Consider the following 22,123-nt stretch of genomic DNA (forward strand, 5'->3'; position numbering starts at 1 on the left):
CAGTTTAAGATATTTAGTAAAAGTGCTGGGCCATTTCTGAAAAGCAGTTTCAGGTCTTTGTGTGTCCTAAAAGCTTGCAGCTATTTTGTGGAGAGGATGAAGCTTCTTGGAAACCTGCAGTGGGGTTTCAAAGTCCTCTGTACTGGGGTGAATAAGGAAGGAAGAGTTCACCCTGTGTAGAAAATGCTGCTACTTCTCACTAAGATATTGCAAAAATAAGTGTAGTCTTGTGAAATGCTATTTTATTACTATAAAGGCCTAAGTTTCCTCCTAATTTTATTAGCTCTTATGCAATGGGGTTTGTAGTAAGTGGGGTATAAGGCAACATATTTTCCATGGAGATAAAAAGCAGCATTTACATCTGCCTTCAGAAAACATGGCCTGTCTTAATCAATAAATGTGATCAAGGTGCCAGGGGAGCAGTAGTATGAGATATAAGCACAAGTTGCCAGCCTTGCAACTGTGTGAGTGGTACTGATGGATGCTCTTGGGTACTTGAGTTAAAAATTTTAAAGCTGACTCATTGGTGATTTTTGTTTAGACTGGAGAAATGTTGTGTGGCATCTATCTTGCAAACTGAAGGTAGCTTGTGTCCTTAAGTAAGAAGAAATTTGTAAATATAAGCAGTCTGAAGGGAGAATTATTTTGAACACACATTGCTTTTTGTTTCTGTTCTAGGTATGTGGTTCTGGGGGTTTGATGGCTTCATTTCATTATTACCTCCATTGAACTGGACAAGAGTTGACAGAATACAGAGAACAGATGATTCCATTCGTGTTCCTGAACCACAGGATGATTCTTTTCATTCTGTGCAGCCTCCAAAGGTAAAGGAGAACAGTCCAGGGAAAAACTTGCATATATTTTAAGACTTCTTAACTCCTCTCTGGTATTTTGCAATAACTGCTTGATGCACAAGGATACTTTTTATATATTAAAAAATTACCTTTATCCCTTAGGATACCATAAATATCTTTGATTTTGATCGAATAAGTGAGCTGGAAAAGCAAATGGCCGTTGTGTCTGGCAGATGCCATGACCGGAATGAAGAATATAACAAAATGATGCTTCTGCTCCATAATCTTCAAGATCAGGTTGCCAAGATGAGTGACAAAAGTGAAACAGTGAAGCTAATAAAAAATGTGATGAGTCAGTATCTTAAAGATATGAAATTGGAGGAAAAGGTAAGATAGTTAATGCTTTCTGATCCTGATCAGAGTTTTCTGTTTTACTAATACGGGTTGTTGTCAGTTGACTGGAGGATTCTTTTTCTGCTACGGACTTAACCAATGGGTAGTAAGTGCCTGGGAGTAGTCATGGGCATTTATTCCTTCTTTGTTATTGCTGACAAAGGATTAATTCCAGACAGGTGGCCTAAAGTAGATTCTTACATTGCTAAAAAGTAGCTGGATTTATCCTGTTTCCATACAGGTAAAGAATAATACAGAAAGGACTAGTGACAAAGAAGGGATTTTGTGGTAAACTTCCCTCTGTATAACCCCTACTGCTGCTGAATCAGACTGCTGTTTTTATTACAGATTCTGTAATTTCTGACAGTACCTGCAGGATAAATCACTTTAACATTCACAAAATGGAATTAAAATAATGCTTTGCAGAAAATATCAATTGTGGTATTTGTACTCCAAAAGCAAATACACCCTCTTTTCCTTCCCTGTTTTTTTAAGACTGACTTCCTGGCTTTACATCAAGAACATGAGTCGCGCATCCGGACACTGGAAGACCTTCTTAGAAAACTCTCTGCTGAATCCAAGGTATTGAAAGTGAGCTTTGCTGACTTGTTCTAATTGTAACCTGTTGATAAAACAGAGCAAGTTTTTTATTTTCCATCCTAAACACCAGTTTCCTTTCTTCTGGCTATTACAGTTCTTTAAGTCTCAAAACTTGTTTTTTGCTCCCCCTCCTTGGAGAGTGTTTCAGTCCAAAGATTAAAAATTATTCACTTGACCAGTGGTGCAGGTTCTGTTTGGAATAAAACCTTATTATAGAGAGGTAAAAATATTGTGGGTACACAGTCCTGCAGGGGTGGTGCTAGAATCTCTTATTTTCATATAACATTCTTTATCTTCTTTCTGTCACTTGTGTTTCTTCATACATGTTAAAACTAACTTATGTATTTTTTTAGGACATCCAGAAGGAGCTTGACATAGCCAAAACAAAAACAATGAGGTATAAGCACTTTTCAAATATATTTTGCTTTTTCAGCTCTGATGACAACAGACAGTGATTTATGTGTGTTGTTCTTCCAGTAAAACAATCCTTTTCTTGTGTCGGTTAACTGACCCTGAGGGTTTGCATTGTCAACAAGAGCACTTCTGTCTTACTGTAGATTTCAACTGGGATGCTGAACATCAGCACAACACCCACCTGCAGTGTGGGGACAGCCCTGCAACTACATTTTCACTAGAGAAATATGGGAGAATGAGTGACTTCTCATCCTCTTGCATTAGAGGTTTCCCTCAGATCATTAGTGAAGTATAGAGTAACTGCTTTTGATGGCCTTTATATTTAAAGTCTTGAATTGTATCAGTTCTGACTTTAGTCTGGTTTTGACTTGTTGGCTACTTTCCACTCATGTACTGTGTAATACTGGGATTAAAACTTCAGCACTTCATTAAGTAGTTTCCCCATTTAGAAGAGGAAAATAAACACTTATTTGCTGAATTGTCATTTAAATGGCTTTAGAGTGATGGCTGATACCTTTTTCCATAGCATACACTGAACACTGATCTTTATTACCATATGTGAGCTGCTGCTTTAACTCAACACTTCCTCTGAAGTTATTCTGGTTTGAGTAAGGTAGCCTGAAACTCTTTCTAACCGGTGGCAAACTGGTTTGCCAGAAACCTTTAAATTCCCCCCACATATGTTTATTAGCTTGGGAGCTTGTCGTTCTGAAGTCATCTCTGCTGGATTTGTCCACAACTTGAAAATACTTTGCTTTGAATATATTAATTCTATGTATGCCTAAAATACCATCTTCAGAGTTTTCTGTGTGTATTCTGGTGAATAACTGAACTAGGAGAGCACTTTGTATTAGACAAGTACATTCTCATACCTTTTGGGATTTGGTGGAATGATTCAAACTACTCTCTCCTAATTATTGGCTCCTTGTTTTTGTCAGAGATGATGATCAACATAGTCAACTTATGTCCAAAATTAAAACACTGGAACTAGAGTTGTCTCAGATGAAATCGGAGCTGTTATCTGGGGAAGGTGTGAAGACAAGTTGCGAGAAAATCGATGCCATTCATGAAAAAGTAGGTTCTGCAACTTCTGTAACTGTCCCAGTAAAATTTGGTATTACTTAATTTTGTTCAGTGACTTTCTTGAAATGCACTGCAATGAGTAATATGGGGGTAGTATTAATCTTAAAGAATGACAGTGTTTTATGTAGGGGTACTGTTCATTTTTCCATTTATTGTAACACTTTACTAGGCAAGAGTTTATGACTTGCTTTCTGCAGGGGTTGGCATTTAAGTTACGATGCAGTAGCAGTTCTCTATACAGTACTTTGCTGATCTTACCAATGTATTTTGCTAACCCATGGAAATATAGAAAAGAAACTTACGTAAAAGCAAGTTAGGTTTGTTATCTCAGAGTTGTTTTTAAAAAATTGTGCTAAAGTTCTTTGGAAGCCTTTTAAAAGGTCTGACTAGAGCATAGCCCACAGAATACAACAGTAAGTGTTGATAAGGGATTGTCAACTTTGACTTAAATACCATCTTGTGATAATGCTCAAATATGGCCCAGCTGTGTGCCTGTTACATATGTGTATTTATAAATTATAAATATTACATAAATGTAAGTATCACTTACCAGTTTATAAAAACTTATAATTTCTATTATGATTGTTAATGGCTTCTATTAGGTAGATGCCCAGGTCAGAGAATCTGTCAAGCTGTTGCTTTTTGGTGATCATCAAGAAGACCTTCCCGAATCACTTCTCCAGTGGATTACGTCCAATTTTGTGAGCAAAAGTGATCTGCAGACTTTGCTGCGGGATCTGGAGTTGCAGATCCTCAAGAATATCACTCTCCATATGTCTGTTACAAACCAAAAACTAACATCTGAAGTAGTCACAAATGCTGTGACTAATGCAGGGATTTCTGGGATCACGGAAGCGGTGAGTTCAAGTTCTCAGAAGTGAAACTGTGAAGAGTTCTTTTATGGACATTTTGTAGCAAATGACTGTTGACATAAATGTTAAAGATTTTGAGGGATGTCAGGAACATTCACTGAAACGAGGAGAACTACAGAAAATGCTTTAGAAGTGTATTGTTACGGCATTGCTTGTTGCCTGTTGTGAACGTCTGTGTTTGAATTCAGTGTGCTGTCTTGAAAACGGAAGAATTCCCAAAAAACAAGAATACCAAAGAAATACAGCTCAGGGTTTGGGGAAGGTGGGGGAAGTAATTCAGCTTTCGAAGAAAACAGGTCAAGATGCAGTGTAAATTTGTATTTTAAGACAGACAACCATGCATTAAAATGGCCTCTATCTTGATAGAGGCTTTCGGAGACTTGTGCTGAAGTGCAGCATCTCAAAAAGGTGCTTGCAACTTCACAGATATGTATATATCAATTCTTTTATCACTTGATCTTATTGAAATATTTCTCTTTCCATTCTCCTATGCATCTACAGCAAGCACAGATTATTGTAAATAATGCACTGAAACTTTACTCTCAAGACAAGACTGGGATGGTGGATTTCGCCTTGGAATCTGGAGGTAAATAGAGGAAACACCATTTTTCCTATTGATGTTTTTAGCAGTATTTACTAGAAGTCTTACAATGAAGACTAGAGAGGTTAGTAGAGCTTTCTTGTGTGTTGCCTGATCATCAGTCTGCTGCAATCTACGATGGTGTTTACAGGGCTATGTATCAGCTTAGGTGTGTGTGAACAGGGATAGAACAGTTCTCAGCACATCTACAGCTGGATAAGAAAGAAATTAAAAACCTTTGATGTATTCTTACAGTAACATTGTACTTGATAGAAGATTTTTATCCCCAGAAAATTATTGGATTTTAACAATATATTTAATCTGGATTCATTAAGCTTTTTGTAAATCTTGTTAATTACTCATTTCTTCCTGAAGACTTTTATTTCTGCTAACCTGATCTATCTCTTTTGAGGTGGCAGCATTCTGAGTACTCGTTGTTCTGAAACCTATGAGACCAAGACAGCATTAATTAGCCTCTTTGGAATTCCTTTGTGGTACTTCTCTCAGTCTCCCAGAGTGGTGATTCAGGTAATTAAAGGCCAAATAAACAAATTCAGCGTTATTTTGTGTTGAGTGGATTGGATTGGTTTTTTCGGATCCTGTCTGTAATATATCGAGGGGTACAGGTACTTGAAACTATGTTCCTAAGAGTGGGACTCTTCTGGTGGTCCCTGGACACAGCTTAAGTCCTGCTCTAGTAAAATTTAGACCTTTATAGGAGGCTTGGGTGGTGCATTGGACTTGTGCAAAGTGTGAACAATGGGAGGGTTCCTGTTGAGAAGTAATCTCAAGGTGGGTCTTCAAAACACTGCTGGGAGCTCAGGTGGATGTGGTGATTTCCTGAAGAGTTCCACCAAAGAGATTATTTCTGCCACTTGCTATCTAAGACTGTCCCTAAGAATTCAGAATCCATTACAACTCTCCCATTGCAATGAAAAAAAATCATTACAAAACACTTGTAGGGTTGTTTTTCTTGTTGTGTCTCATCTTGTTCTCTCCAATTTCCTCCTGTCTAGCCGGACATGTATCCGGGGAACTGCTGGGCTTTCAAAGGATCACAGGGCTATCTCGTAGTGAGACTTTCAATGAAGATCTATCCAACTGCCTTTACAGTGGAACACATACCAAAAACACTTTCACCAACAGGAAATATCACCAGTGCTCCTAGAAATTTTGCAGTATATGTAAGTCTGTCTCTGAATTTATGTTGGTGTTTCTACACATAAAGAATTTTTGTGTTATGTACCTTGGAAAATAATGCCTGGAGGGAGGACAGATGAGATGATGGTAAAGTGCTTCAGTCATTGCTCTCAAAATTGAGTATATATTTTTAGTAGCATTTGAGGTTAGGAACAAGAAGTGTTTAAAACTGATTTTGGGGGAGTTGTTTCTCTTGCTTTATACAACAGTAAACATTCTTGGAAGGAGATGATGGTTTTTAATTTGGTCTAGTTCTTCATACACTTTGTTGTTTCATCCTTCCTCCCTCTCCTGGCTTGACAGACTTCTGAGTGCTGTCTGTTGATACTCCGCTGTGTAGACATGCTTCTAGTTTTGCTTTGATTTGAAATTTGTAGGAAGCAAAAATCTTTATGCTGTTCTTACAGGGTCTGGATGATGAATATCAAGAAGAGGGCAAGCTTCTAGGAGAGTATGTCTATGATCAAGAAGGAGAACCACTGCAGATGTTTCCAGTGATGGTGAGTCTGGATTATAAGATTTTAAAGTGTCGAGAGAAAGATGCTTTCTACCTCATCTGTTACAGTGTCCAACAGAAAATGAGGCATTTTCTCTTCACTGCTCATTGCACACAACCATAGAAAATAAAAGTATCTGCCTCAAAACCAATGGCTTAAATAAATAAGAAGGGAGGGAGATTTGTTGCCATCTGGACACAAATGTTCACACAATGTGTGAAGTTGCTAAACATATGAAGAGTCTGTTTCATGCTGCTTCTGACTCACTTATAAATAAATAATCGCAATCCAAGGAAGGGTTTGTTCAAAGGGGCAGAAAATTCCCAAGCCATGACTTAGCTATTTAATGACTGTTGGTACCTGCAGGAATCCAGGAAAGCTTCAGTTGCAGCTGTTTATACCAGCCAACCTAACTCTGGCTTGTGTGTTTGCTTTTGCCTTCTCCAGGAGGAAAATGAAGATGCATTCCAGATAGTGGAGCTGAGGATTTTCTCTAACTGGGGCCATGCAGAGTACACCTGCCTTTATCGGTTCAGAGTGCACGGGAAACCTGCCGAGTAAAGCACACTACAGCTCGTTGTACATTTTGTTCCTAATCTGTATATACCGGAGAGCCTCGAACACTGGAACCTCTAAAGGACGAGGATGCAAGATACACACTGCAGAACTGTTGGTCCTCTGATAAAAGGCAGAAGACTGTCAGCAGAAATGTATAAAAAAAAAAATCAATTTTTATTTGCTCTAACGCTCAGCTTGTAATTGCCAGTTCGCTTCATGTTTCTGTGTCCATGCTGAGGGAAATAATGCATGCAAACAGCTCTGGTTCATAAAGCCCAGTTGGCAAACAGGTGACACATATTTTATTACAAATGAATGTATAGGGGTTTTTTAAAAAGAATAAACCACACTTTCTGCAACTAGGAATCTATTCTTTTTTAATCCAGGTCTTAGCTGCATCCTTCTGCTAGCTTGGCACCATGAGCCAAAAACTGTGGTATATTTTGAACACTGACTGTGGCTAAAGGTGTCCTTCAGCTGACCCTTGGTTTTGACCTTTTTGGTGGATCCAAAAGGGCTTCTTTGATACATGTTGAATATAATAAATCCTACTGTCAGGGAAAGCTAACACAACCAAAACCAGTTTAAACACCAGCGACTGAGAATGCTTTACTGTAATTTGTGGCCGTGAATTGCTCTAAAAGTCAGGGATAACTTTCAGTAACCGAAGTTATTTTAAGGTATTTTACCATGGCAACTTGGCCAGTTTGTTCTTTTTTAGTGTTAATTCCAAATCGACCTTGATGTACTGACTGACTGGATCGGAGCTGATAAACCTGCTAAATTGCTCAGTAAACATTGGTATACAGCGACTGAACAATGTTAGTTTGTCAGAAGTAATCTCTGTGGGATGAGAATTCCTTAGACTGGTTCATTGTTAACACTCCATAAATGTTGTACTGTGAGAACTCAGTGTGTGGAAAACAAGACTGAAGTAATTCTCTCCGCGTCACACTTGCAAGAGGGACTTGTGCTCAGCGCTGCTGTTGCAAACACACGGGCATTCCTGATCCTCCCCAGAAGCCTTAGTCGGGTCTGAGATGATTAGAGTTGCTCCCAGAAGCAACATTTCCATGTAGAACAAGATGAAAACTGCTTGTTTGCGCCCCCCCCCCCCTTAGCATTGCTGCTTTTGGAGATCCTTTTCAGAAAAAGATTCCTGAACTTTACTTGTACGCAGAATTTTTTATCTTGCTGTTCCTAGTGCGTTTTGTAGTTACAGAGAACTGTTACCACATGGACCTGCTGACTGGTTTTCTGAATAGAGTTATGTATGTTGCACAACAGTCCTCGAATGTTTAAATACAAAAGTCTCCATGTGAAGAACTGGTTTTTTTTCACTTGACCTAGAGACAGAACCTATGGCCTACACAGAGGAGTAGATGACACATGTACAGGTGTTTTCATACTATAGGTTACATATTTAAAATTAGAATTATCCTGTGTAAATTGAAATTAGGTAGGTGAGGGGGGGAATATTTTGAATAACACTAACTTATTTTTAAAAAAAAGCAAGATAGGACTTTGTGCAATGTATTTTTGTAAATGCTTTTCAAAATGTCTGTTATTCTTTGCTGCCTCCAAACTGACAAAATGCTATTGAGATGTTTAAATAAAGAGTTTTAATTTTTGAAAGTGCATGTAATACTTGAAAGAAGAAATAAAGCTTCTTTTCTGTAATTTTTTTTTTTTATCAACTGCTTAAATAACTGAGGAAAGACTAATTTAGAATTTTTCCCCTGTCCCTGAGCAGGGTCATTGCTCTTGAGTGTTCCGGGTGAGGAGAGGGGGCTTAAATCTGGCTTTTCTGGGGCAGGGGCACAAAGCTCCGAGGAGCAGCAACATGTGTTGAGTAGATAAACATCACGTTGAAATTCTCGAAGAAAAGCCCAATTTGGTACTTGCTGGATGACTTCTCATCGGTGTGAAACAGGGAGGAGGTTGGATTAATTCCTGCCCCCAGCCTCGCCTACATCCCCGAGCTCCACAGCAGCGCTCAGACACCCCGCCTGCGCTCCATCACTCGTTCCTTGATTTTTTTTTCATATGCTCTGCCGTTCCCTGGCGGGTTCGGCGGGGCCGCTCCCGGAGCCGCTCCCGGGGGCTCCTTCATCGCCCCACCTGGGGCCGTGACCGCCCCGCTGCCCCCGGGACAGCGCGCGAAGCCGCTTCTAATGAGCCTCGCGGGCCGCCGTCCGTGAGGGCGGAAGTCGGGCAGCAAGGGGCCGGCGCTGCTTGCGCATGCGCCCCCCTGCCCGCCGCTGCCGCCCCTCCCCGTGCTCCGCGCTGATGGCGGCGGCGATCATGGCGGCCGAGCAGGAAGCCGCGAAAGGCGGCGGTGGCGGCGGCAGGAACCGCGGGGGCGTGCAGCGCGTGGAGGGGAAGCTGCGCGCCAGCGTCGAGAAGGGCGACTACTACGAGGCGCACCAGATGTACCGGACGCTGTTCTTCAGGTAGGGCTGGGCCGTTCCCCCCCCCCCCATCCCGGCCTTCCAGAGCCTTCCCACGCACTGGGCCCCGCCGCGCCCGTTGCCGCTCCCCATTGGCCGCCGCTCCTGTCCATCTCCCAGTCCCACTCCCTGATTGGCCTCCGGGGGGGCGGGGTGGGGCGGGCTCGTGGCGGGGCCCGGGCCGGGTCCGGAGGGTCGCCCGGGCCGGCCCCGTCCCGGCGGCTCCGGGAGGGCCGTGAGGGGAAGCCCGACCCCGGCCTGGCTGAGGGAGCGGCGGGGCATGGCGGGGCCCGTGCCCTGGGGACGCGCGGCGGGTGTTGAGTTAAACTGCCCAGAGGTCACGGCCGGCGCGGAATTCAACCCCCCCTGCCCCCCCAGTGCCTCCCGCCGAGTTCGAGTGATGCCCCCCCCGGCCTTCCCTCGGGGCTCGCCCCCTGTGCCGGGCTCGAGGCCGTCCCGGAGCTGAGCCCTTCGCGGCCTCTGCGCTGCCAGCTCGGCCCGGATGTCAGCGCAGAGGCTGTGTTGGGGTCTCGGGGTTTCAAGGGTGACCTGCTCGGCCGGGACACGGGGCTGCTTTGTTGCAGGGCACAGCCACCCTCTCAGTAAGGGAAAGGGGCATCTCAGCGTGGCCGGAATCGCCTGCATGGAGGAATTTTTAAAGAGTAAATTCCACCTGATGTAGTATTTGTGTACGTGACAGAGACTGAGTAAAGCAGGCCTGGGCATTTATTCAGAAATGTTGTTGCTGGCTCTTATGTCATAATGAAATTATTTTTATTGCAAAACTTCCAGATTTTATGTTTTACACCCACTGCAATTTGCAGTGGTCACAGTTTCTCTCATCAGCATTTAAAATGTAGGCTCTTGTGTTCAGGGGCTTCCTTGGTTGGTCCCAACTTCGTTTTACTTGTGGCTCTGCTGGGAGAGGTCTGGAGGGAAAATTGCCTTCGCAGAATTCACAGGGTTGGAAAAGTCCTCTAAGGTCATCAAGTCCAATCTTTGACCAGTCACCACCTTGTCAACAAGACCAGAACACTCAGTGCCACATCCAGGTGCTTTTTGAACCCTTCCAGGGACTGTGACTCCACCACCTTCCTGGGCAGCCCCTTCCAATGCTTGTCCACCTTTTCTGTGAAGAAATTTCTACCTTCCCTGTCTTGTGACTCCTGTCCTCAGACCTCCTCTGAGTTAGTATAGGAAGAGGCCTGTGACGAAGCACAATAAAATAGCAGCCAGGGAAGAAAGTCCTTGATGCACAGTCCTATTTCTGCTCCCAGTGTTCATCAGACAGCCTGCCCTGCCCTGCCCTGCCCCCTTGTACCAGCACCATCAAATTAAAGCAGTTCATTCTGCCATAACCCTCTGATGGGATCAGCGAGGCACCATCCAGACCTTAAGACTTAAATTGTATTTGGGAATAAATCTAAATTTAAGACAAAGCCTGGCCTATTTTATAGTAGGGATTATGTGATGTGGTGTCTGCAGTGGTGCAAGAAGTCTTGGCTCAGGAGGTCACTTCTCCTCCAGTCCTCTGGATGTATTAACTCACATACTTTGCTTAAGCCTCCCTGAATTAATTTGAAATAAAAATCCTGCCTTTTCCATTTTAAATGCAAGTGAAAGGAGGTGCTCAATTAAATGAGAAGGTGACATTTGCATGGCTGGGGAAAGGGCAAAAAGGTGGAATGTGACTGTGAAACTTGTTTGGAAAATCACTGTGACCAAAAGAAAGTGCTGGATGCTCTTGTCAGTCCTCTGTAAAATGTGTTAAATATCAGCATTTTTCCAGAGACACGTGAACACGGATTGGGATGACCTCAGCTCTGGAATTGTGATTGGGATAGCCAGTGCTTATGCCTTTTACACACACTGGCCTGTTAAATGTTAGTCTGGTCTGTCAGAGGTTAAACTTGAAATCCTGACTCAGTTTCATACACTGAGATGTATTTGAGAGTGGAGGAGGGGAAGAAGTGGAGGAGGAAAGATTACCATAAGCCTACCTCCTGCAGAGTTATTATCCCTCCTTGTGATCCACAGAGCAGGTGGAAAACTGCTGTTCCTGCCTGACCCTGAGCTCCTCTGAACAGGAGCACCTGGGCCAGTGGTGTCACTCCACAGGCTGGCTGGGCTGAACCCTTTTCTCTTCATGATTTGGTGACTGAGTCAAACTTCCAAGTGTAATATCCTTGTGACATCAATTTCTATTTTCCTGACATTGCTGATGATTTTTCTGGTATGAATAATATGTTCCAGGATTTCCGTTGTTCTAAATGCCATTCAGAGTAGTGCCATCAATATTTATTTTTTATTAAAAAGAACTTTTCTAATAAAAGTTCTGCAAAAAAACCCCCCAACACTTCAAAATGTATTTTATATTGTGAAACTGTTTTCAGCATCTTTCAGTATCTTCTGTAATATTTCCCAGATTAAGAGCTCCCAAATAGCATTGTGACTCTGCTGAAAGTAGAATTTGTGCAAGTGGATCCACACTTTATCAAACTCCTAGAAGCAAACCTGGATGTGAGCCCAACTATAAAAATGTTGGAGCTGCTGATCTGTTTGGCTCACATGTGGAACATTCATCGTGGTGGTTGCAAATCCAAATTGTTGAGGGTCCTTATTCCAACGCACTACCATTGTGCTATCCATTATCTCAGTGCTGCTGCTGTTTTTCAGAGACCTTGGGGTTTGTGGGAGCAGAGGAGTGGAATGGAAGGACTGTCTCCTCCCTTGTTTGTTGTCTGTGTGATGTTACCAGTAGGGCCTGTTCCTGGAGCTGTCTCGTGTGACAGGAATCTCGGGCACAGCACAAGAGCTTTGGGATGCACTGCTCCCTCCAGTTGTCCCCCTGGTTAGTGTGACCCCCCCATGCCCTTGCTGTCCACCTGCTGCTTCACCCCCAGAGATACCAACCCCTCTGTTACCCCGCGGGACTCTCAGGCTTCAGGTCACCTTGGGGGACCTCAGGGGCTGCAGGAGCAGAGGGGCTGCCCTGACCCCCCGGGGAATGGAAGGGAGTGACACAGGCACAGCCCAGCCAGGTGTGGCACAGAGGACAAACCAAACCCTGCAGGTACTAAAGCAGCATGGTCAGCTTATCTCTGCTGATAGGAGCAAATCAGCTTCAGCCGCTGTTATTAACTTCTGAGAATACAGACTTCTGGGGAACCAGTCAAGAGAAATGGAACTTGGAAACCATGTCTGCTGCCACACCTAAACTGGTTTTTTATGGGAAATGCTGTGCTTTTAATACAGAGCTGTGACAAGAGCTTTAGTTACTGGTAGCGATGATGTACAGGAGGCTGCAATCACAGCTCTGTGGTCAGAGGCTCCTGAGGTTGGGAACAAGTTCTTTCTTTCCTCATTTCTTGGTTAACTCTTAAGTAAGGAAGGTGGAAGCTGCAGTAGCTGCGTTTTGAAGCGTTATATTTTGTTTCTTTGAAAGTTTTGCCTGGTGAATCTTGCTGGCTGCTGTCCCCTGGCAGAGTTGTAATGGTCAGAGAAACTTAAACCAGTGGAAAGGAGATCATTGAGGAGAGGGCTGGAGTCACTTGGGCAGTGCTGGGTGTGTGAGCTCTCCAGGGGCTGTTCCAAAAATAGTTTCACTGGGATGGCTTTGGTAAAGGCTCAGAAGTCACCTTCTGTTTGGTTTAGTTCAGTGCATTGGCATCTTTTGCTCAGGTGAACTCCTGGCATCATTCCCTTTTCTTTGTTCCAGCCCAAATCAGGTTTGTAGCTCTCAGTTTTCATTCTTTGCTTTGTTCCATGAAGTCTGGAAAACAAATTGCAATTTGCAGCTAAAGCTACATCATTATTGAGACTAACCTCATTTAAAAATAAATCCCTTGTTGCCTTTATTTTAAATTTTAGTGACCTTTGAATCCTTCAAGTATAACTAACTTCATGGTAATTTTTATCATGGCTTTGGTGTTTTTTCAGGTATATGTCACAAGGAAAACACGCAGAAGCAAGAGAACTTATGTATTCAGGGGCTTTGCTGTTCTTCAGTCATAACCAAGTAAGTCACTGGTTTTGTGTGTGCGGTTTGGGTGGCAGGGAGTTGTTATTTTGAGATTTTGAGAGCTGAATGGCGAGTTCTGAGGGGTAAATGTTTGGGCTAATTGCTTTGTAATCTTTTGTTTTATCTCTTTGTTGAGCCTCTCTCCACAAAGAAGGATTATGCCAAACTGGAACATGCAGCAGAAGTGTTTGTGAGCATCCAAACAATAACCATGTTTTGCTTTCCTGGAGGCTTCTCTTTTGATGCCATCAAATTACTATAATTTTTTTATAAGGGAGGGCTGAGACTTGATGCTGTGCCTTGGCTGTAGACGTTGATAAAAGCATTAAACCCTCTGCTGCCAAAATTCTGGCTGATGTTTTCTTTTATGTGCTGATACGTTCATCACTGCCAGTATGTGTCTGTTTTGTAGCAAAACAGTGCTGCTGATCTGTCCATGCTGGTTCTGGAGTCTTTGGAGAAATCGGATGCAAAAGTAGCAGAAGACCTTTTAGGTGAGGTGACCTTTGCACTCAGTTTGATGGTGTTTAGCTGTGCTTTCCCTTCACAGTGTCTGTTTTTAATAGTCTTGAAAGCTGCAATCCTGTTTGGATGCATTCCCACATGGCTCAGGGTTGCCTTCCCCATAGAAATGGACTGGGGGGGAAAGTTTATTAGAGAATGATGGATTCCTGATAACTTGGGCATGCTTGGAACTCCCAGTGCTGCCTGTCTTAAAGATGTACCTTATAAATGCACTAGAAGCAGCAGATCATCTTATTTCTCTTAATGCTAAATATTTTTGAATCTTATTGCTTCTAGAAAACTTGGCTAAATTGTTTAGTTTAATGGACCCAAATTCTCCCGAACGAGTGGCTTTCGTATCCAGAGCACTAAAATGGTCCAGTGGAGGATCAGGAAAACTTGGGCATCCAAAACTACACCAGTTACTAGCTATTACCCTGTGGAAAGGTAAGAAAAATCAACTGGCTTTTTTGTGTTTTTCTTTGGAAAGCAAGATATTGTATGAGATCTACTTTGGAAATAATCTAAGGAAGCTGAGATAGAAATAATTGATTGAGTTCTACTATTGTCTGATTTTTGCAATAACATCATCTTAATGTTATTAGCAGGAGAAAAATGGAGCTGTAGCTCTACATTAGTGCAAACCCCAAAACACAACTGCTGTAAGACTCTGTAAATGACAAATGGAACCTTTAGATGCTGAGGTAGTTTGATTGTGTCATTAGGAGGAAAATTGCCGGGGAGCAAAGCTGTTCTGTTGGTGAGGATTTTTGTTTTTAAATGCTGGATAAACATGACAAAGATTGAAATACTTCACCTGGCATCCAAAACAGTCTCTGGACTGTAATTAAGTACTTTTTGAGAAGTTGACCAGCAGGCTTATTCCAGAATGAATGCTCTTGCCTTTGATTTATGAGCCATTATCACTTGTGATGGGATGCCAGATAAACACAAAATGCTCTAAATAATTATTTTAATTGTGGATGGTAGCCAGTTTTTAAAGTCTTGTGTTCGAAACATAACAAAGGTGACTGAGAACAGTTGAATACATGCCATTTCTTCTGTGGTTTCTCATGAGTAACTGTGCAAAATGATTGTTTATTTTACATTTTCCAGTAGCTGCCAAGTGATGACAGTGGTTTCATGTAACAACCCTGACCCAATAATGGTCAACACTGCAGCTCATCATCTGTGTGTGTGCCATAGGCAATCCCATAGCTGCTCCATGGGCTTAGGTTATCCTGATGGCTGCTGCCAGCCAGAAAGGCAGGATTTTCCTCAGAGCATTTGAGTTAGAAGCTGAGCTACAATTAGGATAAGAAACAGTTGCATTCTGAAAGTAAAAATCTCCATTTTGTAGCTGTCTGCTCACTGTTCTCTTGAACAGCAAAATGCCTACGTTTCCTTAGTCTGTATTTTTTTGAGTTTCATCAGAAAAGACTCAGATTTTTAAAACAAAGCTCTCAAATTCCAAGAGTTAGCAGCTCTCGGGGTTCTGTCATTGCAGTGATTTTTGCATGATGCTTTGCTTCAAGTTCTAACAAATCATTGCCATTTCTTACACCTTTTTCCTGTATAATTGCTGTTCTATTCAGCATATGGAAGCAATTTTAATTTTTATAGCGAGAGTGGGCTAAACTAAAAATAAGAAGTGCCTTCTTTCTGTGCACTTGGAAAGAAGGATGCTGAAGGTGCTGTTTGACTTCTTGGTGCACATGGTCTAATGTGGAATTTCTTGATGAAAGCATGTGAAGTGTCAACATGCAGTGAGATAAAATGATATGGCCAAAGTTCAAGCCAGTGGTGGCTGGCATTGAATAAACTGTATTTAATAGCAGTTTTTCAAATATATTTAAGTTAAAATTTATTATTATTTCCCTTTATAAGTTGTCTGTAACTCATAAACTTTTTACTAGTTGTCTTGTTTATATACCACATGTGTAGTTGTTCTTTTACCAGCTAACAAAGTAAAAACCTGATAAATTTTGGTTTTACACTCAGGTACGATGAATTGATTTCTTAAAAGCCATTTTCTTTTTCTTTTCTTCCTTTTCTAGAGCAAAACTATAGTGAATCTCGGTATCACTTCTTGCACTCCACAGATGGTGAGGGCTGTGCAAATATGCTGGTAGAATACTCGTCGTCCCGCGGATACCGCAGTGAGGTGGACATGTTTGTAGCTCAGGCAGTACTACAGTAGGTGTCAAACTTCTGTGCAAGTATTTTGCTGAGATGACATTGTGTTTTGGGGCCAGTTTAATCGTGGTAACTGTAGGTTTAACCATGCATCCTTTTTGAAAGAAACTGTGAAACTGGCCAGAGCTGCTGAAAGTCATTTTGTGTGATAACAACAGGAGAAAACCATCTGAAAACTGGTGTGTTAAATCGGTCAGACTGGGGAGAAAAAAACCCACAGCCAACGTATTAAGGTTGAAACCTGAAATCCCGTTAATTGCCTGAAGAATTAATGCAATCTGTTTGACCCTGAAAGCACAATTCTTAGCTTTGTTAATACCACTTTATGTCCAATGAGGGCTTACCTCGATGTTCTTACAAAGACTAGGCCTAAGCAGGCTCTGTATTTACCTTTAGCACAGTTCTTGCTCTCAGTGTCATCCTCAGAGACAGTTTGTCCTGGTCACCCTGGTCCTTGAGCAGCAGCACTATGGCTTTTGGTTTGACAGAGTTGCTGCTGGCTCTCATTTCCTTCAGGCATCTATTTTGTAGGAGGTGGGAATGCAAGCTATTATGTGCTTTTGCAGAGCTCATGTAGAATGAAGGTTGACAAAGCCAATTTTACTGTGTTTAATCAGCTGATGGCTTTCTTCAGTCAGGGAAAGCAGCTCATGGAGGAGTCTGAGGAGGAGGTGGAGACAGGACTGTGTGGCAGGGAGTCAGGGAGAGAGTAGGTGTTGGGGGAGAGGGAGGAGGTGCAAGCAAGTTTGTCTCTCTTTTGGCAGCACTGAGCTGTCATATCAGATTTGTCCTCCTTTCCATAGCTGGTTGCTATAGATGGCTGTGATTTTGAGCAGTAGCTCAAATCCTTTATGGAAATCCAGTATAAGCAGGACTCTTAAGCAATTTTATGGGGCTTTGCTCTGGAGGGGGGGAAATTCTGGGCAGAAATTAAGAGTAAGAGACTATTTTTTCAGTGTTTATACAGCACTACTACTGCATCCTCTACTGGCCTATATCTCAAACACTGTGCTAAATCCTCTTACATAGCAGTTTGTACTCTAATGAAAATAATTGCAGTTCCTTGCCTAGCAGTGAGGCAAAAGAGCCCCAAGCCCTTGCACATGTGAGGGTACAGAATTAGAGGCCAGCCTGCCATCAAAAATGAGATGGCTCGTGCAGCCTTCCTAGAGCCTGCTGACAGCATTTGTCCCACATTCATCCCGTTAGGCCAATGGGACTGGCAGAGATTGCCAGTTAAATTAACGTGACCTGAACTCAGATTTGATTGGTTTGGGGGATTGATCTGTTGGCTGGGGACAAATGGCTTGGGAGCTCGAAGTGTAGCTTTATTATGAGACTTTTAGGCATGTGTGTTGAACTTATTCGTGGTCCTGATGCCACGTTATTTTGAGGTGGTGCCAATAGAATGGCAGAGTCATCGGACACTGACAGATACATACTGAAAGGAGATGTGGTTTGGTTTGGATTGGGTTTAATTCAGTTGTTACCTCAGCATAGTAATCTCTGGACCAGTAAATTCAATATCATGTTAAATGTGAATTACAGCGTAGCCAGTCTTTCCACATTTTGATTAAATTGATGCCCTCTATTAGTAACCATCCTGTGTACAAGCTGCTTAAATCCTGGTTAAACTCATTCTTTATTATTTATTGTCTGTTCTCCCTCCCAACCTGCCTATTCCACAGTGTATTCTAGTAGTGATTTTCCCCTTCCTCAGTTGATGGCCAAACCATTCCCAACGATGTACCTCTTCCACTTGGGTTTTGCCGTCAGTTTAAGCCTGACATGGCCTCTGTGCACAAATGAAGTAGACTGTTTAGCTTTTGGCTTCCCCTTCTCTTTCTGTGTGTGAAACTGTTTTTCTGCCTTTTGTTTTTAACTTGCCCTGTTCTCTTTCCTTTTTCAGATTTCTCTGCTTAAAGAATAAGACCAGCGCATCAGTTGTTTTTACGACATACACACAGAAACATCCTTCAATAGAGAAGGGCCCACCCTTTGTTCAACCACTGCTAAACTTCATCTGGTTTCTGTTGTTGGCAGTTGATGGGTACAGTCTGATTTCTGTCATGTTGTTCTTGGTTTATTTTTCAGTTGTTACTGAGATTACATTTTTGGTTGTTTCCTTTCTAGAGGAAAACTAACAGTATTTACAGTATTGTGTGAACAGTATCAACCTTCTCTGAAAAGGGATCCCATGTATAATGAGGTGAGTTACTCATAAACAGGATTTAACCTACTGAATTAGTTAAATAATAGCTGGTTGTCTCCTGTGTTGTGACTTGTAAATAGAAGTTGGAGATCTACCTTGTGTGGGTGACTGCTGCCCATAGTATTTCCACCAGGAAATGGAATAAATGACATTTTTCTTCATCTTGTGTCGTTTCAGTACCTAGATAGAATAGGACAGCTTTTCTTTGGAGTTCCGCCCAAGCAGACCTCATCCTACGGAGGATTGCTAGGTAAGGTTGGTTTGTAGGTACCACAGACTTAGATAAAGCATCTCTGCTGGAAACAGATAATCTGTTCTAATGAATATTTAACTCTTTCCATAGCCTGTAGAAACAGTCCCTGCTGTAGAATACAGCATTAATTGGTTGCATGTCATATTAGTTTGCTGGAGTTAGTAGACCTTTCCTGTTTGAGAAGGGGAAAGCACGTAAATGACTCTTACATTTAATTTTTGACATTATGGTATAACTTCCTAACATTAAGAAGCATCTTAATGGTGTTAAAACTTAATTTCCTCAGACTTCAGTGGCTGATTTTCCTTAAGTCAAGTCTGGGGCTCTGCTAGGGTTCTAATACTACCCTTTTACAAGAAATGAAAGGGAATCGAGAATTTCAGTCCTCATTTCCTGGCTCTCGAATAAAAGGTGAATAAAACTGAATGTTTTCCCTTAGGAACTAAACTTCTTAGTTTGTAAACTGACTTGAAGCTTTACCTACAAATACCAATTCACTGATACCCAAAGTTTGGTGAAAAACACGAACATCATGTTTTTACCATCTGTAATTTGCTTTTCAGCAATTCAAGCACCTCTAAGTGCATTTGAATTTTGAACAAGTTTTTTACATTGTGATGCAGGACTGTTGCTGCCTTTTTGAGAGTTTCCCTGCTGCTCATGTGGTTGGGTGTGTTTTCCCCTCAGGGCGCAAATGTAGCACATAAATATAAAAGTCTGATGGGTTTTTCCAGTGTCTTGTTAGAGAAGGAACAGTATCAGTAAAGAGCAGCAGTCCTGTGTAGGGCTAACAGTGTGCAACTTCTCAAGTCAATATTCTTAATGGACACCACTGTGAAAATACTAATGTCTTGCTTCAAACAACACTCTCCTCTTAGGTTTTTTTTGGTTGTGTTTTCTTGTTATTGGTTTTTTGTTTGTTCTGGGGATTTTTTTTGTTACAGAAATCTGCAACATAGAGCAGGATGGAAGGACATCAGTTAAAAGTTTTTGAGATGAGAACATAAAACTAGCAATTTTAACTGTCTCCTATTTTATTCTAGGAAATCTTTTAAACAGTCTGATGGGAACTGGTGAAGATGATGACACAGAAGATGGTCAGGAAGACAGCAGTCCTATCGAGCTCGACTGAATGTTGTTGTCATTGGGTGCCGTGTAAATCTGATGATTCGATGACTCCAAAGACACTTTGGAATTTGAATCCTGCAGTTGTTTCTTGGCGCCTGAAAGGGCTCCTCTGGTCTTTTAGAAATGGTTGCTGAAATGTTTATAATGTCGGTCTATATTATTTATGTAAAAAAAAAAAAAAAAAAAAGAAAGAAACCAACAAAAAGTAGCCAAACGAACCAATCGGAGCAGTTGTTAGTGGGTTTCCGATGCAGTGGCTGGTGACTGATTAAAATATAGTCTTCTGCGGTTTCTGATGCAGTATTCCCTTTTGCACAGTAATTCAATAAAGCATAAAAATGGGTCTTGTCCTTCATGGCCTGCCCAGTACCGTCTCTGTTACGAGAAAGCCTCCTTGACCTCTGCCCTCTCCAAGGAAGATCTCGAAAGGCAGGGGGAGCAATTGAATAATTTATTTGCGAGGCTGGTGCCAAAAGTACTGTGAGACGAGCCAAGGAGCATCATTTGAGATGCACATGCAAGAGACATTGAAACAAGAACTCGCTTCCACTGCCATGAGTAACATGCACACCCTTCATTACTGCCTGTCCCTCTCCCCAAGGTCTGGCTCTGGCCGAGCCCACGCGTGTGTTTTTAGCCGATAATTCCTGAAAAGCACAAGATTTGACTTGCTCTTGAGTAAAAGCCCATCAGTGGAATGTAGGGTAATTGGCTTCCATTTTTGCATCTAAAATGCCTCCTCTGGCTTGTGGCTCTACTCCTTTGGAACAGATTCTTTGTCAGTGCAAGTCCATAACAACGTACAGGCGACGGCGCGACAGTGAGTGACACGGTTTGCCGTGAGCAGTGTATGTGTTTGACCTGAGCTGTGTGTAAAAGGAAAGGGATACTGCAGAACTCCTGGTTCTTTATGATATATTTATTTTTCTTGGGTGATTGATTCATTTAACACTTTCTGTTAAAAAGAATAAATCAATAAATAATGGAGTAACTTCACCCCCAGCAGTAGGCATAGCCATTCTCCATCTCCTCTGTAATGCAGCACAGTCTGGTGCAGGGAGCAGATGAAAGGGTGGGGAAACGCTTTATTTTTTCACGATGAAAATAAAAAAGCTTAGATTAATAAACAGCAATCATGCATGGGGGAGGGATTAATACAAATTTATTGACTGTATGGAAAAAAAAAAAAAAAAAGCATTGACAGGAAGACTTTGTGTTAATTGTGAAGTCTCAAATAAACACTTTATACGAGGATGTGCAATAGTGCTGCTTTCTGGGAGATTTCCATGCAGAGATCTTACTTTCCTTGCTGGTTTTTCCACTCTGCATTTGACTGGGGGTCATCCAGCCCTCAGTGCAGTAAAGGCGTAATTCTAGGGGTTATTGGAATGTCTGGAGAAGAGGTGGACTGCTTTGATTTGCAGCAAGTTTAAGGAAGAGCTGCCTACCCGGGATGGTGCTGCAGATATTTAATACATGATCTGGGATGTTGAGAAGAGGTTTAGAACCAAATCATTTCATTGCCTCTGGCTGCCAGGAATGGGTGGTGAAAGGTGTCCACAGGTGTCCAGCAGCAGTGTCCCCTCCTGTGTCCTGCATATACGACCCAGTGTGAGGTTACATTTGTGTATATACACACCCATATAAACAGCCTTTTGTGTAGATTGGAATTAAATAATTGAATGGTATATAATTTATAATATATTATTCTTAATTATACATACACAAAAACAATCTTTACAGCTAGTTATAAACACAAGAAATGAGTCCAGTCTGTCCTCTCCCTGCTTCTGCCATGCCTGGGTTGGTAAGTAAGGATGAGTGAGCGTGAGTGTGTGTGTGTAACATTTATAAATACTTTTAATACAAACTAAATATATCATCATAGCTGTGCACGCATATGTGGATAGGTTTATATGCAATATATTCCTCTTAACGTTTATATGTTTATAAATTATATACTTATATAAAAAGCATGCACGTTTATATAACTACGTATTTTATAAAATCCCAACTATAAAAATGTCTCTATATATAGACAGGTGTATGAAATACATTTAGTTTATATATTTGTAAATTAAATGTATGTATCTCAGTGCTATATATACCTGCATGTGTGTCTGTGAATAGTCAACAACCCTTTAATAATATTTATTTCTATAAACCTAAGTAGTTTGTGTATATATATATATATGTATATATGTATATATATATACACACGTGTGAGTGCATACAAATAAATGTATTACAGAGAAAATATATAAAACCTACACTATACATATACCCGAGTAATATATAAAATAATACACATAACTGTTTAATATGCATGAAATATATTTACCAGGTATATGTATGTGCAGCTTCTTCC

The 22,123-nt window shown here is 41.6% G+C and overlaps 2 protein-coding genes across 12 annotated transcripts in view; both read left to right on the forward strand.

Moving 5' to 3' along the window:
* Positions 1–8,626, forward strand: part of SUN1 (Sad1 and UNC84 domain containing 1) — a 29,374-nt gene extending 20,748 nt beyond the window's left edge. For all 11 annotated transcript variants that reach the window (XM_027878194.1, XM_027878191.1, XM_027878196.1 and 8 more), the window contains 11 exons: positions 679–824; positions 957–1,181; positions 1,683–1,769; positions 2,141–2,184; positions 3,140–3,275; positions 3,887–4,141; positions 4,658–4,742; positions 5,149–5,264; positions 5,753–5,920; positions 6,344–6,436; positions 6,881–8,626. In XM_027878194.1, coding sequence (XP_027733995.1) covers positions 679–824; positions 957–1,181; positions 1,683–1,769; positions 2,141–2,184; positions 3,140–3,275; positions 3,887–4,141; positions 4,658–4,742; positions 5,149–5,264; positions 5,753–5,920; positions 6,344–6,436; positions 6,881–6,994 — 1,469 coding nt within the window. In that variant the 3' untranslated portion in view covers positions 6,995–8,626. The remainder of the gene's footprint in view (positions 1–678; positions 825–956; positions 1,182–1,682; positions 1,770–2,140; positions 2,185–3,139; positions 3,276–3,886; positions 4,142–4,657; positions 4,743–5,148; positions 5,265–5,752; positions 5,921–6,343; positions 6,437–6,880) is intronic.
* A 588-nt stretch (positions 8,627–9,214) lies between these two features.
* GET4 (golgi to ER traffic protein 4) lies at positions 9,215–21,009 on the forward strand. Its single transcript, XM_027878204.1, has 9 exons — positions 9,215–9,444; positions 13,381–13,459; positions 13,875–13,956; positions 14,264–14,413; positions 16,024–16,162; positions 18,072–18,212; positions 18,296–18,371; positions 18,552–18,624; positions 19,671–21,009. The coding sequence occupies exons 1-9, from the start codon at positions 9,233–9,235 to the stop codon at positions 19,757–19,759; spliced, it is 1,041 nt and encodes a 346-aa protein (XP_027734005.1). The 5' UTR covers positions 9,215–9,232; the 3' UTR covers positions 19,760–21,009.
* Positions 21,010–22,123: the final 1,114 nt, after the last annotated feature.

The sequence above is a fragment of the Empidonax traillii genome, unplaced genomic scaffold (genome assembly GCF_003031625.1).
Source record: "Empidonax traillii isolate 1590-97213 ecotype Southwest subspecies unplaced genomic scaffold, ASM303162v1 scaffold39:size2480183, whole genome shotgun sequence".
NCBI lineage: Eukaryota > Metazoa > Chordata > Aves > Passeriformes > Tyrannidae > Empidonax > Empidonax traillii.

Coding starts and splice junctions, on each gene's coding strand:
- GET4 (XM_027878204.1), top strand. CDS start 9,233: ATGCGCCCCCCTGCCCGCCGCTGCCGCCCCTCCCCGTGCTCCGCGCTG. Junction 18,213..18,295: donor CTGTTGTTGGCAGTTGATGG/GTACAGTCTGAT, acceptor TTTCCTTTCTAG/AGGAAAACTAACAGTATTTA. Junction 18,625..19,670: donor ATCCTACGGAGGATTGCTAG/GTAAGGTTGGTT, acceptor ATTTTATTCTAG/GAAATCTTTTAAACAGTCTG.